At 38.0% G+C, this 19479-nt stretch overlaps 1 protein-coding gene across 2 annotated transcripts in view; it reads left to right on the top strand.

Annotated features, from left to right (window-relative positions):
- The window catches only part of RAB27B (RAB27B, member RAS oncogene family), a 186445-nt gene extending 168534 nt beyond the window's left edge, over nt 1-17911 (top strand). For both annotated transcript variants that reach the window (XM_006143439.3, XM_006143438.3), the window contains exons 2-6: nt 1208-1379; nt 3024-3109; nt 10486-10589; nt 13531-13654; nt 15129-17911. In XM_006143439.3, coding sequence (XP_006143501.1) covers nt 1227-1379; nt 3024-3109; nt 10486-10589; nt 13531-13654; nt 15129-15318 — 657 coding nt within the window. In that variant the 5' untranslated portion in view covers nt 1208-1226 and the 3' untranslated portion in view covers nt 15319-17911. The remainder of the gene's footprint in view (nt 1-1207; nt 1380-3023; nt 3110-10485; nt 10590-13530; nt 13655-15128) is intronic.
- Nucleotides 17912-19479: the final 1568 nt, after the last annotated feature.

Below are 19479 nucleotides of genomic sequence, written 5' to 3'. Positions count from 1 at the left end.
GTGTATATATATGTGTGTGTGTATATATATATATATATATATATATATATATATAATTTTGCAGAAAAAAATTTTTCTGCTTACATGCAGAAAATTACTAGCATCACCTTGTGATTTTTAGATATGTCTATGGAATGGGATGTTTTTTAAATTAAATTTTAATGAAATTTTTCTGCTTACATGCAGAAAATTACTAGCATCACCTTGTGATTTTTAGATATGTCTATGGAATGGGATGTTTTTTAAATTAAATTTTAATGACTCCAGAACTATTGAAGAACACAATGTTTTCTGGATCTTCAAAGGTAGGTGGGGAAATATTCCTCCTGTTTACATGAGAGAACATTTTCCATTCTAGAAAATTTCACGTAGGCCTTCCACTGCTTAGGATAGGACAAACTAATTTCTATAACCCATGAATCAGAAAATTGTACAATAGTAAGTCATTCTGCTAAACTCAAGAGTGGAAATTTCATCAAGTGATCAGTAGGTGATGGTGTTATCAGAGGCTGTTATTCTTTCTGTATTACCGGTGGAGGGATTCATTCTATTTTGTTATTTTTTTTTAAAGTCTTTTGACTTAGATTTTCAGAGAAGAAGGCACCACAGCACGGTCTTCATGTCAGGTCTTCATGCCTGGCCGCAGGCAGCGCCTATCACAGCACAGTCCCTGAGTACAGAGTGGCCCTTACATTTGAACCCCGGACCTTCCCATGTAGGTCCGGGATTGTAGGGGGTTGTGCTACCACTGTTCACCAACTAGCCTTGAGTGAGGTTTTCCAAGGTGGTCATACCACCTCTTAACTGTTTTTTAATTTAAAAGGAATATTTTATGTGAATCATGTAGAAGGCTCATAATACTTGGTGAGAGGCAAAAATCTCCCCTTCCTATTTTCTCTTCCATTATCCATATATAATTGTCTGTCTTTCTCTAGCATGCTTGCACTATCCTGGATGGGGTTATTCTAGGTCCTGTGACACTACATATTTTCCATATTTAGGGACATGCTGTAAGATGATTTGTATTGAGTGAATAGATAGAGTCTCATCCCTGAAGCTACTCAGATGAAGTTAACTCAGAATTTAGCAGAGTAGAGGCGTTGGATCTTCTCTTCAGCTTAAAAATTAAATTTGTGTTGTGTATGGGTAGAAGGCACAGGAAAACCAGTTTTAATCACAACGTACTTGGGTTTTCTCTCTTACACAGGCCCACCAAGACCATCACTATGACCGATGGAGACTATGACTATTTGATCAAACTCCTGGCCCTTGGAGATTCAGGGGTGGGGAAGACGACATTTCTTTATAGATACACGGACAATAAATTCAACCCCAAATTTATCACTACAGTAGGAATAGACTTTCGGGAAAAACGTGTGGTAAGTTTTTAACCATATCATTAACCTTTTCACTTGCACCCCCCCCCCATGTATAAAATAAGAATTAATGGGCCATGTTTACTGTATTGCAAATTGTCTTTTTTTTGCTAACATGAAATTATAACCTGTCATTTTAATTTGCTTTTGAAAATTATTTGCTACATTTTCAGCTATAAATAACATGTTGCTAGAAAAACATTGAGTGCTACTATCTCTTGTCTCCAAAAAGTATATAAGGTACTAAAATAAATAATTTATGGGTTTGAGTTGACTGTTTTTTCAATGAATTCTGAAGGGATCTGTCAAAAGTTGAAATATTCAGGGTCTCAAAGCATTTGTGACATGAGTTACATTCCTCTGTAAGACCAAGTGCTCATTTCCTTACTCTTAACAAAGAGGTTAAACGTATGATTGGCAAATAGCTGGGACATGAGATTTATAAGCTCTTGCTGCATTTTTATTTATGTGTGGACTCAGCCATCAATCACCGGCTTATTATGAACAGAATGTGAGACCAGTGCATGCTATTTTCCACGATAAGGGAGTTTAAGTGAGAATCACAACCACTTCCTTCTCCTACGCTAGACACTAATGACAGGAATAAGGATATTGTGACATGTGAGACGTGTAGCATAGGCGCAGAAGCTTAGCCAGATTTACTGCCACCCAAGGTGTTCTTCATTGCCAAGATGGTTTGGCTTCTAGATGATGTCACAAATTTACTCACTCCTTGAAAATTGGGAAAGAAAACAAAAGAAATGGTGGCGGGACTGCCATTGCCTACGATGTCAGATTCTGAGTCCTCGTTAATAGCTTTCTAACTGATTTATCTGAACTTCAGTACATGATGGTGTAGTTCTATCAAACTTGCTTCCAACCCCCTGACCCTAGGGTTTTCCTGCCTTCTCTCCTCCACACTAACCTCACTGATCTGGGCATAAGTCCGTGCAAATTTTGTTTTAAAATATTGTTACTAACCCATATTAAGGGGAGCTGATTAAATACTAAAATTGCTATGCTTTGCTTAAATATATGAAGACTTAAATTTTTAAAAATTTCACCTTATCTAAAAAGAGCCCTTGAATATAGAGAAGGAATGCTTAAAGTGTGCTGTGTTAATTTATTGAGAAATTCTGTTCACATTCATGACTATTATTTCATTTGAAAGTCTACTTCACAGCAAAAGGTTTTCAGGCATTTGCAAAGTACTTTACTATTTTTTTAAATGTTTTTAGATCTGTTATTTCATTTAAGTTTGCGGTTTTCATAACTCTGTTACGTAGGAAGGGATTGTAGGTTTCAATTTGCAGATAAGAAAATAAGATTCAAAAAGGTTAAATGAAGAGTTGGGTCCTTAGAACTGGGTCCTAAATTCTCATGTTTGCTATCTCCATGAGGAAATGACAGAAGGTGTCTAATTTAAGTTTTCAGTATGCCTAAATTGTGTTGAAAATCATACTTGTACTTGACATTTAAAAGTGAGAGTATATGTGATACTTCTGGGGAAAAAATAGAGCAAATATTTATTCTGCACTATGAACTTTGATTACAGCAATCGAGAAAAAACATGGTGAGTGAACCCAGAGAATTTGAATGTTGGCAAAATCCAAAGCAATACCAACTGATGAAAATTGTGTCTTCCAGGTTTATAATACACAAGGACCAAATGAATCTTCAGGGAAAGCATTTAAGGTGCATCTTCAGCTTTGGGACACTGCAGGACAAGAGCGGTAAGAGCAAATTACTTCATTTCTAGCCACATGTAATAGGTCAGATAAACTTACTTGGTGGTTAGGGTGCTGGACTCCCACATGGCTGACTGTGTGTTCGAGTCCTGGATGGGCTTGCATTGTCACTTTTCTTCTCTCTTTCTCTGTCTCTCTTTGATTACTATAGAAAGCTTAAAAAATAATAATAAAGGGACCAGCGGTTAGTGTAATGGCTATGTCACTGGACTCCCATGTAGTCGACCATGGTTCGCGTCCTGGACCTGGTGGCTTAAACTCACTCCGGGCGCGTGTGCGTGCATGCCTAGGATCCTGAGAGGAGAATGGAGAAAAAGGGATTGCGGCATGGCCATCCCCCCTGGGGGGTGATTTCTCACTTTCTGTCTCTCTGTCTCTGTCTGTCTGCCTGGCGAGCGCATGCGCCCTGTAGCAAAAACCTCTCAATAATAATAATAATAATAATAAATACATAAATTAAATAACTCTAAAAATGAATGCTGTATGTGAACTTTGAAAATAACTGATATTCAGGGATCAGCAGATAGCATAATGGTTATGTCACTGGATTCCCACATAGTTTAACCGCTGATCCCCACTCTGAGTCCCGGACCCAGCAATTTAAAACTCATGCTGGTCATACGTGCATGTGTGCCTAACATCCCAAAAGGATAATGGAACTGAAGGGATTATAGTATGGCCATCCCCCTGGTGTGAGGGGGTGATTTCTCACTTTCTGTCTCTCTGTCGAGTACACGTGCCCTATAGCAAAAATCTCTCTCTCTAAAAAAGAAAAGAACTGATATTCAATTCTCCTGGTTTCAAAAGAGACATCTTGTGCATTGGTTATATAGCACAGCAGTGAGGTATGTAGAGGAAGCCAGACTCCACATGGACAACCAGGGTTCAAATCCCAGCCCTATCAGCTTGAGAAACATACCAGACATGTACATATGCTCAGAATCTTTTGGGGATGAAGAACTGGAGGGAAAGGATTTGTAGCATGACTAGGGCTGGTTTGTTGAGAGACAGTTCTCTCTCTCTTTCCTTTTCTCTCTCTGCCTCTCATACATGTGCATGTACCCTCTGGTAGAGAAAAATAGACATTTGTATTGAGAAATAAAAACAAATTATTTTTAGTTAATTAAATATAACTATCATTGTGTAGTTGATACAGATTTTTAAAATTATATTTCAAAAAATCTTTACTAAGATTCTTAAGCATTGTGTTTTCACTTTCTTTTTTTAAAAAATTGATTTCTCTCTTCTATGAGTAAGAGAGTGAAAAGTGAGAGGTATCCTCAGCCAGGTCCCAATGTCATGATTCATGCCAGCCTTCAGCCAGCCCCAAATCTTGGGCAACCATGTACCCAGCATCCTCAGCAATTCTCTGGATATGAGCGGGAACCTTTCCATGTGGGATTTCCTTTCAGAACATCACGTTTTATCACTGTGCCACTGTCCAGCCCATTTATCCACGTTTTACTAGGGGGAAAAAATGCCTTCTCCAGATTTAATCAAATGACAATGGGAGGTTAGCACTGTTATAAATGCAATGAGGAGGGAGTTGAAGGGGAGACAATACAGCCTCTCTTATCTCTGTTCTCCCACAAGGTCTCTTTGCCCTACACCTTGTAGCTGACTTTGCTCTCTCTGATTTTGATCACACCATTGCCCTTCAGCTAGAACCTTCCACTAGCTTCCCACTCTCCCAACCTCTCTTTTTACCAGACCCAGCTCATATTCCACCTCCTCTAAGAAGCCTGTCTGGACACCCCAACTGAATAACACCCCACTTTCTTCTGAACTCCTGGGATATGTATTCTACCTCCATAAATTACTAAATTAATTATATATCATTTTGTACCAAGCTGTGTCGTCTATAGTTGACTCTTACTGCTGTTTATTTCTTTTTGGCCTTCTCACCATCAAGGAAACTGTCAGCTTTATTAGGGCTAAGATCTTGCTTGTTTTTTCAGCATTGTCTCTGGTGCAATGTCCAAGATAATAGATACTCAGTGGACAGTAGCACTGCTTGTTTAGAGCTAGAAGTACTATTCCATAATTCAATGAAAATGCATTTTTTTTTAAGATTCATGGTGTCAAAGTGCTAAATGCCTCAAGCTTATGAAGCTTTTCAATATTAGAATACATTTTTAAAATGGCAATAGAGAGGCAGTGAAGATATTTAGAAGGCACATACCTCCAAATTTGCATCGTATATCTTAGAATGCTTATGCTTGTAAACACTTTCTTTTTTGAAATGCATCCAAAATGTTCTCGCTTTCAGTAAGTGTAAATGCCGGGAGAGGCGCTGGGCCTCTCTGTTAGCTTTTTTGACTGTGAATTCCATTTACACACACCCTTCAACACTGCTGGTTCTTCTGAAGTCATTCCTCACAAGAGTCTCTGTTCATATGTCAGTTTTGTTGTCACAAAGCTGTATGTTTTTAGATCAATTTAATTCCTTTTCAAAGTAATATGGGAAAAAAATGTGGTTCCCATATGTCCTCGCACATGATATGTCAGCCTAGCACGATGGCACGTTTCTCTCATCTGTCCCCTTTAGACAGCTGCTCTAGGAGGAGAATGGGGAATTCTAGGGACCGTCTTAGTAACACTTAGGTTATTCATCCCTTGAGAATTTTGCATCCTGTATATACAAGTTGTAGCTAAGCAACAAGGTAAACAATGCCTCACACCTCAGCTCTGTGCCTAAGGATAACTTGAAGTACAATCCATGCAAGATAACTGTTATTGATAAAAGTCAAAAACCATCATGGGAGGAGAAAAAAATACACAGACTATATGTAAGCTTAAAGGACACATTTTCCAACCTAGTCCCCAGTTGAAAAGAAAGAATCTAATGTGACCCTGAGGCCTACTTCTTTATGGGGTCCTAGGCTCCCCACTGCATCAACTCACTGGAAAGAATGCCAGAGGATGAAACTGGAGATCAATTACTTCTCTCTCTGGAGGGAGTAAGGGATAACAGGGATACTGGGCTGCATGATCCAGAATTCCTGCCCTCAAACAAGAGCTTCCTTTCCACATTGCTGCAGATGCAGAAGTGTTTGTCCCAGTCACATGCTGTGGGGCCATGACAGGGGAATCACACATGCTCTTGTCTTCCAATGAGATACATAGTTTTCTTATCCATGACACTATTGGGATTGAGTAGGAGACGATTTTGTGCATAAAGCTGATCTCTAAAGAGAGAGAACTATTCAATAAAAAAAACTATAATCTCTTTACACATCCAGGGAATGGAGGAAACAAATGTACAGCTGAGCAAAAGATGTTTCTCCCATCCACTTTTTGGTTATGGCATTGTCCTACAGAAGAAACCCTACTCTGGAAATTGGTAGTAATTTACAAAGATCTCTCTTCCTTGCTTTGATATTAAAAAATGTCATTCTCCATTAGAGTCATTTAAACTTTTACTAATCTTATAGCTTTGGATATTCTATTTTTTCCTCTCTCTCTCTCTTTTTCTCTCTCTTTTTGGAGAGGTTTTTGCTTTAGGGCACGTGCGCTTGCCAGAGAGACAGAGAGACAGAAAGTGAGAAATCACCCCCCAGGGGGATGGTCACGCCACAATCCCTTCTCCTCTATTCTCTCAGTATCTTGGGCAAATATATACACACACCCAGCATGAGTTTAACACCAGGTATGGGATTTGAACTATGGTCGACTACATGGAAGTTCAGCGACATAGCCATTACGCCAACTTTTGGTCCCTTTTTTCCTTTCTTTTCTTGCTCTGTTTAATTTCACAAATATTTCATGAGAAAATGCTATGTTCTGGGCCATGAAAGCATAATCATTAGAAAGTTAGAAACATAGCTTCTTTTCCCTTGGAGCGTAGAGTCTAGGGTAGAATTTGGACAAATAAACCATTATAATATAGCCTTAGGACAGTTACAGGAAAGCAAAAGCAAAAGATGGGCCAACCAGGAAGAGTCCATAATCCAGATGTGAGTGTTGGGAAGTGATACTTCTAATATCATTACTCAACCGAGCCCTGATATGCTATACAGTGTGAATGAGAGTTATCCAGGCCAACAGAAGGGTAGTAAGAAAAGGAAGCATTAGGTCAGGTTACCCGCAGAGAGACCAGCATGTGCGAATGTCCAGGGGAGGAAAGTGACCTTTTGAAGAACTGATGGGAGGTCAGCATGCCTGTGGGTAGTCAAGAGAAGAGGCTGGTTAGCTGAGCAAGGATTAGTTCCTGCAGAGTCTTGATACCTTCTTAAAGAGTTTGGGCATTATCTTGAAAGCAATGCTTAATTACTGAAGTGTTTTTCCTAGAAGATCATTAAAATTAATGGGAAGAAATGGAGTAGAAGGTGGGGAACTGGTTGTCAAGCAAAATTGGACACAGGGAGCCTAATAAGCAGGCTATTGACATTATCCATATGAGAGAGCATGTTTTGGACACTAAAGTCTTAACAGGGTACACAGAAATGAGCAAATCAAGATACACATGTTGATTTTATTTCGACAGGTGAGAGAGAGAGGCTGTGTAAATGAGGATGGAGGGGGATATCATGGACAGAGGGGTCAGTTTTTTGGACATGTGACCTTAGAGATGCCAGAATTTCCTCTTAAGTGGAAATATGTAATAAGTAACTAGGCCACAGTGAAAGACAGGAGAGGGCTAGATGTGTAAATTCTGGAATCTTGAACTTTGGTTCATACAGTCTATGACTGAGCCAAATACATGGATAAATTATCTAGGGATTATATGCAGAATGACAGGGTCAGCTATAGAAGCTTGGGCCCAGTCATGGTGGTACACACCATGGCTCTGCTTAACAGACTGAGACCACATGGGAGGCCCAGATGCAATTTCTTGTCCTACTTTACAGCAAGGACTGTGGCACGTGCCTGTAATCTCAGCAGCTCAGGAAGCTGAGGCAAGACAATCAAGTGCTCAGGGTGAGAAAGATGTAATGTTACATGTGACACCGGATATTCTTCAAAATCCTCCAGTGCAAAGACTGTGGTCACTTCTTTTTTTCCAACTACCATGTCTTTCTTCTCTCCTCACCTTCCTTTAGACATTCTAATCATCTTCTTTCTCATCATGAGAACTGGATGCCTGCCTAAAGCTCAGTTTTACCCCAAAGAGTACTTTTATTATTTTTTAAATCATCAAAGGCTTTTTATAAGAGGTATTTATTTAATTTTATTATTGTTTTAATTTGCTATATGGCACATATGCTCACCAGAGAGAGACAGAGAGATAGAAAGTGAGAAAGCAAGCCACCAGTTCTGGAACTTGAACTGCAATTGTCCATGTGAGAGTCTAGCGCCTCAACCATCATGCCACCTACTGGCCCCAAATCATCATAGGTTTTTATCCAATTAAAATGTACAGGGGTACATCAACCATTCTAAATTGTAAAATCAAGCCTCTGCATATAAGAAATCATCTTGATTATGTTTTTTTCTTAATTTCATTATTCCTCTTTAGGTAATTTCCATTTTATATTGGACAAAACAGATACAAATATATCTATGCAAATTATCTTTAAAAACACAGTACAGCTAAAAATCCTCAATTGCTTCTACATAATAACATATAACACACTTTGGTCACCATTTTCCTTAGCCATTATTCTTAGTTCAAGTGAACATACTGTATACATTGACAGATGACAGAAACCAACTCCCTCTATCCCAAATAGAAATCAGGTATTAAGATGTTATTGATACAAACTAATGTCTAGGTTTTTTTTTGTAAAGACGATATACATTAATTTAATTCAAGACATAGGAGTTGTAGAATGTATTTCTTCCCTTTACATGCTAGAAGCTGGTTGTGGAAATCTCTGACTTGGAAAAATAACAGTACATAGTCACAACTTGCTTCCTTCTTCCTACCAAAAAAAAAAATCATGCAATGTTCAAAAACAACTTTCTTATAAATCTAGTCAAGGATTTCTTTTGAAAGTTTGAGTGGTTCAGCAAGGTTTCATTAAATGAACCAAACAGTAGAAAAGTTAAGTGGTCTCTTAAGTTTCAGTGTACATCTGTCTGTCAGTCTACCAGAAGAACGAATTCTTTGTTAGAGTTTGGTAGTCAACAGACAAGGAATAAATTGGCAAGTCTTGACACTGTTTCTTCCCTGGCTAAATCAGTGAGCTATGGCAACACTCTCCCCTCTTGTACTGAAAGTGTATCAAAAGATTCCTCTATTTCCTGTATCGGATCAGGTCCTAAAGAACAGAATATTCTGTATCATGTAAACAGACAAACCTGGGCCTGCTTTCAGAACCAAGCATGGAGCTACCTTCTAAATCTTTGTCAAGGATAAAAATGCACCCAGATTCAGTAAATGCTTCTTTGGGGTGACTAGAGTTTGGAAACAAGAGGTGATATCTGACGGCCAAATTAAAGTTCCTTTGGATGACTTAACTAATCATGGTATAGTGAAATATTTTTAATTTAATCATACAAGAAACTTGGATTTTTATGCCTGTACAAATGACTACTTCACTTTCCTTAATTATGGCAGTAATTAGAACTTTTAATTTTATTGTGACTGCTTAAAGCAGAGGTTTACACTTCATCTTTCCCTCAAAGAGTACTTCTAAAAGAGCTTTCTTATCAACACTTTTTCCTACAAAAGAATCCTCGTTCCAGTTGCTAACAAGAAGAGGTTCGTTCGGGAATCAGCAGTTAGCATAATGGCTATGTCGCTGGACTCCCACGTAGTTGACCGCGGTTCGCGTCCCGGACCCGGTGGCCTAAAACTCACACCGGGCGCGTGTGCGTGCGTGCCCAAGATCCCAAGAGGAGAATGGAGGAGAAGGGATTGCGGCGTGACCATCCCCCCTGGGGGTGATTTCTCGCTTTCTGTCTCTATGTCTCTGTCTGTCTGGCGAGTGCACGCGCCCTATAGCAAAAAAACCTCCCCCCCAAAAAAAGAAGAGTTTCGTTTCATATTATCGTGGGCATTCATCGTTTAGGCTCCTGAGGGACAAGCTTTCATCGGGGTACAGATGAGGAAGATCATTTGAAGTTTACACTCTAAGGCTGCCTACAGTTCAGATGTGGACCGTGAAATACTCACAGCCCCAAAGAAAAGATCCAACAGGCTGCCTAAGCCAGTGCAAGATTGATTATTACGCATTCTACGTGTGAAGTACTTTGGGATCATGAAGCAAGGAAGTGGTCCTTAAATAAATAAATGAATAAAACCCTACAACTAGATCTGCTCTCCTGGCCCTTGGGCAGCTTCTGCTTGCTTTCCCATTTCTGTGGGTAATCCTTAAGGGCCCACAGTGAGACTGTATTTGACAGAGAAACGGTGTGAACTGTCATTATAGCATGTGGACTAACTTTCAGAACTACCCGCTGTGCTTTCTTGGCAGGTTCCGAAGCCTCACTACTGCGTTTTTCCGAGATGCCATGGGCTTCTTATTAATGTTTGACCTCACCAGTCAACAGAGCTTCTTAAATGTCAGAAACTGGATGAGTACGTGAAACTGAGTGACGTGCATTGGCCACTTTGGCACCCCAAAGCTCTATATCACAACATGAAACCAGATTGTGTACCACAGATTAACTATGGAAAGTCCTAAATTTATAGTGTTTCATGTGTCATTTTCGAAATGCTTTTTATAGGTAACCCAAGAGGACTTGGAGTTGCATTTTCCTTTGATAGTCATCTGAGAGGAAGCTTATACAGGCTTATCACCACCTATATTTAAGGTCCTTATTATTGTATTTGAAAGGCTATTATTTCCACTTATCAAGTAGTCTTGAAGGACTTCTTTTTTTAATTTAATTTTTTTAAGGTTTTTGTCCTAGGGTGCATGTGCTCGCCAAAAAGGAAAGAGACAGAGACACAGTGAGAGAGAAAGCAAGAAATCACTCCCCAAAGAGATAGCCATCCCACAATCCCTCCTCTTCCATTCTCCTCTCAGGATTTTTGGCACACACACACACCCACCCACACACTTGTCCAGCATAATTTTCAAACCACCAGGTCTGGGACTCAAACCATGGTCAACCATGTGGGAATCCAGGCCCTTAATTAACCACCACACCAACTACTGGCTTAAAGGACACAGTGACAATCAGCTGTGCTTTCTTCACTTTCTTTTCATTACCTATTTAATTCATGAGTAGACAGACACCCTTCACAGGGTCTCACTATACCCCAATTGTTCCCAGCCTCCAGCCAGGATTGGGAGGATGACATGTTTAGATCACTCTGGGATCTGAACCCAGGGCCTCCCTATATGGCTCCAACATGGCTCAGAAGACCCTACCACCTGCATGACTATAGCTGGTCCTCGATGGTGTTTTCTAATGTGTTTGAGGACCAATGGTTAGATAAGAAACTACTCTAGTGCAGACCAGCAACATGATGCCAAGTCACAGTCTGTCACTAGTTGCCTTGCAGTGGAATTTTACTTAAAAAAAAGTTCAAATATGAGGAAGGTTTATATAGAAAATTCTCCAGCCTCCACGGCAACTTTGATACAATACGAAATGTAAATATTGCCTAATTAATTACTGAAGTCAGATTTACAGATATTCCCTCAACACACTTTATAGTTTATTTGATCCCAGCCGTCACCTGTGTTAAATATTGTATACTTTTTTGTTTACTTATGTTTTGACTCTTTCCATCACTAAAATGTAAGCTCTGACAAAGTACAGACTTTGTCTTTTTTGTTCCATTGGGAAACCCAGACCTGACCTGAATGAGTGCCTGACACAGAGTAGATACTAACATTTCTTTTTAAGAAGTTTTTTTTGTTTGTTTTTTGCTATAGGATGTGTACACTTGACAGAAAGACAGAGAAAGACAGAGAGACAGAAAGCAAGAAATCATCCTGCAAGAGAGATGGCCATGCCGCAATCCCTTCTCCTTCATTCCCTTCTCAAGATCTTGGGCACACATGCACACGTGCCTGGTGTGAGTTTAAGGCATCAGATCCAGGACTCAAACTGCAGTCAACTACATGGGTGTCCAGCAACCATTATACCAACTGCTGGTACTGATACTAACATATTTTTATATATTCTATTATGATTAGTTATTTTATAAAGTTAATAATATTATATATAATACATAGTCAATAACTAGTATATATAAATATAACTGCTTTCAATTTGAATTCAACAACAGTTTCAACCAATGGGGAATAATACTGACAAATTTTATCTTTCTTTTTTTTTAAAAGACTCATTTTATTTAACTTTATTTTATTATTTTAATTTGACCAGAAAGGTACAGAGTTAAAGAGAGAGAGAGGAAGTGAGAAAGCTAACCTCTAGGTCTGAGATTCGAACCGTAGTCAGCCATTTGGGAGTCCAGCTCCCTTAACCACCACACTACCTCAATCTTTTTAATTGCTTTTCCGAAGGAGTGTTTATTCTAGGTCTGTCCTTACTGTCTTTTAATATAATATTTCCTTATCCAAATTTTGATGGTATTATTAGATTCTGAGGAAATAAAGAGCTAATAAGATTATTAGACTCTTTCAGAGAATGGTTGGTAAATCCTTCTTTAAGGATTGATTTAAAAAGTCTCCAGAAGGATACTTTTGAGATTGAATGTCTAATAGCATTTTAATTTTTAATACTCAAATAATCAGTGTTATAGGGTACGCCTTTGTCTTCTTTATCTAGTCTTGGCAAGGTAGCACACAGCAAGATTGACATTAAGTTACTTCTATAACCCTAAAAACACAGGGTGACAGGTTTCTTAGCTTCTCTTTTATTCCCCCTTTCTCCATTCTCTTTTTCTTTTTTTTTCTCTTCTCTTTTGCCATTTTTTCTTCCTTTCTATTTTCCTTCCTCCCTTTCTTTCTTTTCTGTTCCTTTTTTTTTTCTCCTCCCTCCACCCCATGGTCTCTCTTTATTTCTCTATCTCTCTCTCTCTTTCTGTTTCTCTTCCACACACAAAGTTTTTCCTAGAGAAACGAGATAAACAGTAGCCTGTTTTCAACATGAATCTGTGGTGGTTTGAATGTTCCATTCTGGAGATCATAACTTTGGACATCAGGGGAGGGCAATGGCAGCCTTCTAAAGGACAAAGCACATTTGCATACTTTCAAGTTATGCCTTAGGAGTTCCACTTACATTTGAGGAGCAAATGGTGCGAAGCAGTGTGTCCATCACAGAGAACATTTCCCTAGAAGTGTAGAAGGGCACAGAGAGGTATTGGCACAGGTGCTGCTTCTATATGATTAGTCACCTTGACAATCTGTGATTTGAGAGGTGTTGTCTCCATTTTATAGATGAGCAAAGTGTGCCCAAGAAGAGCAAGTAACTTGGTTAATACACCTAGAAAACAGTTAAACTGGAGAAGAACAAGGAGATTAGGAATCTGGAGTATGAGCAATCATCTGACATTTCTTGTTTATAACTGACGAGCTGGTTCCATCTGCTTTCTTTCCAAGGCCAACTGCAAGCAAATGCTTATTGTGAAAATCCAGATATAGTATTAATTGGCAACAAGGCAGACCTGCCAGACCAGAGGGAAGTCAATGAACGGCAAGCCCGGGACCTGGCTGACAAATACGGGTGAGTTGGCTACACTGAGACATCCTGTGACCACACACTGCTACTCACCCAATGAGGCGGAGACATGAGCTCACTGGGAGAAGAAATCATGATCAGTCTGAAAATTAAAAAGACCTTTTAGAGGCTTAAAAGGGCTTCAAAAAGCTCACATAAAACGGAATTAAAATATGTTTCTTTTGGTATAAAACCATCTTGAAATCCAAGCATAGTTTTTCAACATTTTCCATGAACTTCTTGAAGACACCACATATATGCTAGATTAGTGAATTACTTGAAAAAATAGCAGCTAACATTTCCTGAATATTTATTACGTGCTAGCAACCATTCTAGACTTTTAACTCATTTAAGCCCATATGACCTTATGCGGGAGACACTAAAGTCACCCATTTTCTATATAAAGCATTGAGTCTCAAAAAGATAAAGTGATAGGAGCTCCACATAGATACTTGGTAACAGTGCTCAAATTCAGTCCAGGCTCTCTGAGATTAGGGCTCATGCTCTTAATAACTATTCTCTAAGGGATCAGCATTAGTGTAATGGCTATGTTGCTGGACTCCAATGTAGTCAACTGCGGTTCAAGTCCCGAACCCGGCAGCTTGAATTCACGTCGGGTGCGTGTGCATGCGTGCCCAAGATCCCAAGAGGAGAAGGGATTGCAGCATGGCCATCGCCCCTGGGGGGTGATTTCTCACTTTCTGTCTCTCTGTCTCTCTCTATCTTTCTGGAGAGCATTTGCGCCCTATAGCAAAATCCTCTCCCAACAAAAAAAAACTATAAAAAAACCTATTCTCTACTGATTCTCAATAGCTGCAAAACTCTGAGGAATAATACCTGACATGGGCATAATAATGAAATCCATATCTTGGCTGAGCTTGAATGAAAACAACAACAAAAAATAAATAAATAAATAAACCTTATGTAACCATATACTGGCTTCTATGGCAGAATTTGGCATTAGTTTTCAAAATTTAAAGTAATGTCATCCTATCTGCCAGTTTTTATTGAAGCATTCTCCTTGAGAGCATTAAAATGTACATGACTCCTTGGAAATTTAGATAATGAATCAATATAGGTTGCATTCACATGACTATCCTGTTCAATGCAGGTCTGATTCTAAATCAGATTTCTAGGTAACCAACTGGAAGGGGAGTGATATTTTAATGGTAATATTGATCGCTAGTTTAGGCACTTTTCCCTTCCTATTTATTTTATACAGTGCTAGTGCCTTGGCCTTTAACTGCCTATCTATCTATCAGTTCCCTTACCTTACTAGTTGTCACTACTCTGAAGAGCAGCTCACCAATTTTTACGCACTGAGGGAAAAACAGTAGTCCTTCCAACCTAACCAGCAAAGTGATGGTTGCCTTACGATCTCGTAGTCTGCCATCTTTTTTGCATGTGTGGTTCATTTCTACAACTTATTTCTATTCTGATTTCTTCCTCTCAAAAATAATTGTCATCTTTTCTCTGCTAGCATACCATATTTTGAAACAAGTGCAGCAACTGGACAGAATGTGGAGAAAGCAGTAGAAACTCTTCTGGACTTAATAATGAAGCGAATGGAACAGTGCGTGGAAAAGACCCAAGTCCCTGACACTGTAAATGGTGGAAATTCTGGAAAACTTGATGGGGAAAAGCCAGCAGAGAAGAAATGTGCCTGCTAGACTCTATGTAGGAACTGATAATCAAGAACCCCACCCAAATATTACTTCCAAAAACAATGACAAACCACAAAATCCTTATTGTGTAGGCCATGCACAATGGCGTGTCTTTCTTTTTCTGCCAAAAAATAATCTATTTTAAGAAACCAGAATAGTTATCAGTTAAAAGAATCGACCAATTATTCCTGAGGGCCTTTTAAGCAAGATCAAAGATTTCCTAATATGATCTCACCATCATGGATTTGTTTTTCTTATAAAGAAGATGAGTATTTAAGGTGTATATAAGATAGTGTGTAAGAAAGTGTATCAGTAAGTTTAAAATCAGAACACGTATTACCTTGTCACTTTGGAGAAGGGGATAGGCTACTAAAGGGAGAACACAGATCTTTTTTTAGAAAGATTGGATGTACTTATTTTATGGAATTTGATTCATACTTTTAAATTTTAAATACTGGGGAAAAGATACTACCCAGAACCAGACACGTAATAAAGAATTCTATGTGGTTTGTTAAGATTGACATAGCTATGTATACCCAGTAATCTGTGCTAAAGTGACTAAATTACTGATAAGGTCATGAATGGATGAATGTCAGACTTCTGCTCAAAGGTAAGAGATCATGGGATAATGCCATTTTTCATGTTCTTAATAAATTACAGATAGACAAGAACAGGACTGTGAGTGACAAAGAACAGGAAGCATGTCCTGGAGGGAATGAAAGCATGGCAACATGGCAGTTGCACAGATAAAATTAAATGTATCTGTCACAGATGTCTAGAAGAGTTACTTAACCAAATTTCACTCAAAACCAATTAGAAGTTGACATTATCAGTTGGGATTAAAAGACCCTCCAGAGGGTTTCATTTCAAACAAAATTTTAAAATCGTTCTGTATTCAGTTTCACATTTTATTTTTCTTAGCAGATGCTGATATATAGTCACAAGAAAAAATAATGTTGCTGTTTATTAAATATCTCTTTAAAAAATGCCATCATGACAAATGATTTAACTTTAACTTTTTTTTATGATAAAATGAGCTGGTGATATGAAACCGAAAGTGACTATTAATTGCTAGTTTCTTTTTGATTTACAACAGCACCGGCACCCCTAAATCACATTTCTTCTTTCCAGCTCACACTCACCTCTGGCTTTGATTCAGTCATGGAAATGCTGGTGTGTCACTTGTGAATCAGCCACTTCAGAATCGTAATGGATCAATTCTATGTTCACTCTGAATTTTTATGTCATTAGTCACATGAAAGTTGATACCATGATCTAATTACAATATAGTCAGCATTTGTTTTTATCCTGCTTAAGGTAAAACATCTAGAGTTGAGCTGTATTTGAGCATGGACCAGGGATGGAGCAGTACTTAATCTCAGCAAATATTTGGTTGATCATTGATTACACATTAAACTGTCTTTTTTTCCCCTTAAAAATGGTCACAAAAATATTTTCCATTGCCCTGTGCTTATTATTGTGTCTAACTAACATTCCATTCATTTTTTTATCTGTTTCTGATACAAGCCACTTCTATCCAAATGTTTATATAATGCAGTCAATTTTATCAATAATGAAGGCAATTTACTTCCTATTTTCTCTTTTTATTATGAGTATTTGACTTTTAGACTAGATGGCTCCTCTTCCTAAAACACTTTACCAATCACATCTAATTTTTCCAGACACTATGCATATTTATTTTGTAAGTTACAAACATTGGAAGCTCTAAACTCCCAGCTCCCCCTTCAACCTCTCCCTACGATCCTCCATCTGGTATTGAATTGGTTTCAGAAACACAGACAGATCCAAAGGAATGTCTATTTATCATGTTCTTAGAATGGACTAGACCCAGAAATGTGCCATGAATCAAAATAGTTTGAAAGCTTTTATGGGATTGGCCCTTCATGAAATTCTCCAATTATCTGTCCAGCTCATTCAATGTCTGCTGCACCATGACAGCTTCTAAGATGGAGCTTGGTTGGGTATCCCCTGTCCCCCGTGTGTTTTCTCTGTGACACTCTTCATCTCAGTACCTGTGCCATGAGAGGAGAAAGCATTAGCTAACATTGAAGATGTTTTTTCTGAAAGGAAATGTAGCAGAAATAATGTAATCATTGCTGTGCCAAAATCGGTTTGCTCTGTGGTCGGTCTATCAATTTCTTTGAATTTAAATTGTGATGTCCCCTGCGTTCCCATAATAGGGAATGTTTAGTTCTTATAAACCCCTGAAAGTATTATTCTATTTTGATATGTCTTTGTGTTTCTATTATTTATTTTCCAGATATATGATTGACTTGCTTATGCCAAGATTCTGTCATCATCAGTTATTTTTTTCCAGATCTATTTTAAAATCGTTATTGAATAACTGTAGCATGAAGCAGAGTGGGATGATACCCATAATTATAGAACTAAGTCCATAAAAATAATAATTATTGAGTAATAATCTCAAGAATAATGAAATGTTAAGCTGACAAGGAAATTAATTAAAAATTGTATTCTACTTATAAATAAATAATTAATCTAAAAAAGTTTTCTCTGTAAAAGTGTATCAGGCTCCAAATTTTGTGTAGCCATTATTAAAATATTCCTTCTCTAATTATTTCAGGATTAATGATTCTGTTTAATTCATTTTATAATTTCAAGTTGATTTGGTGCCATTAAGTATACAGACTGCTTTAAAGAATTTCTTATCTCCTTTACCCACAGCATGTATTTTTAGCCAAAATGCATCTTGTTACTGATTATCTTCCACATGCTTTAGAAAACCATATTGTATCTTGGACAAATATTTATAATATACATGATTCTTCTTTCTGATACGGGAACCATTTCTGGAGTGTTTACATTGGTTTGATGTTTACATTGCTCTTGGTGCCTCGGTTACCTCTGTGACCAAATTTGTCCCCAACCATATAGTCCATTTCCTAAATTGCTATATTATGGAATGCTCTCGCAGAAACACTAACACAACTAAGTATGTTCTGGTAGCTTCAGCAAAGGATGCAAGAACTGTATTAGAATCTGACGATTATTACTACCTTCTCCTGGTCTCCTACCTTCCTTCTCATGGAGTGGGCATTACTTGAGATTTTTAACTGTGCTTAGATACAAGGTTTTATATATATACAAATATGAGCCTTTGAAAAATGTATCAAAAGTAATTGGGAGAACATAATGTTTGTCTTGGTCTGATGATGGTAACAAGTCGTGAATTGTCAGAGAAAATGCCAAATGCTTGGAGTGTTGATCTTGCGGGTCTTTCTGTAAGAGTTGTAGAATGTGCACATTGCCACTCTAGCCAATGTCCCATTATTATTACAGCTATCACACTGCAAAAACTGCAAAACCAGGATTTTCTAAAGTAAATATTTGTCTGCTATTTTTAACCAGATGGCCCATGCTATGTATCAGTGGGTGTCTTTGTCATGCTTCTACCTTAATTGTTCTTTGCCAATCTGTCCAGGTAGGATGAACCAGGCAAATCAGCCCATTCTTGTCCCTTTTGTAAGAGAGAAAAGCTTGACCATAGAGAAGGACGTGACTACATTAATGGCAACCACAATACAATCAATCCACTGAAATTGATGAAGCCTATGTTTCTTCTCACTAAAGGAATACATGCAGCACTTAGGAAGAGAAGCAATATCATGTAGTTGACGCAGTGTTTAAGTTGGCTTAGTATATAACCTGGAATCTTCTGTCTATGAAATGAGATCATTTGCTGTTCTGTCTCTATGCACTTTTAAAAGGGCACAGGTGCTTTCCTTGCTGTGTATCAGACCAAAAATTTGAGGAAAAGTTCTCATCCATAAAGGATTTTGGAGTTATAATATAAAACTCAAACTATAAACAAATAGTATTCTGAGTCTCTGGTTTCCTAAGATATATAATAACTCTTTAAAATAAAGATCCGAGTGCTGAAATTAGCCAAAGTGATAGAAGATTGTCTTTCAATTTTTTACTACTAAGCTTTAAAACATTACAAGAAGTTTAATGTATTTGAATATTTTAGAGAAAGCTTTATCATTTTTAGAGATTCCAAGTTCTCTATATTTGAAAAGAATATCTAAAAGTTTACTGTAAACTCTATTTTCTTCTTGATCTTTGACCAAGTTGATATCAACTTATGCCTGGGAAGAGTGTTGAATTCTTTTTTTTTTTAAGAGA

The sequence above is a fragment of the Tupaia chinensis genome, unplaced genomic scaffold (genome assembly GCF_000334495.1).
Source record: "Tupaia chinensis unplaced genomic scaffold, TupChi_1.0 Scaffold000098_2, whole genome shotgun sequence".
NCBI lineage: Eukaryota > Metazoa > Chordata > Mammalia > Scandentia > Tupaiidae > Tupaia > Tupaia belangeri.
The sequence above is the reverse complement of the archived record's forward strand: the minus strand, read 5'-3'. Positions and strand labels throughout refer to the sequence as shown.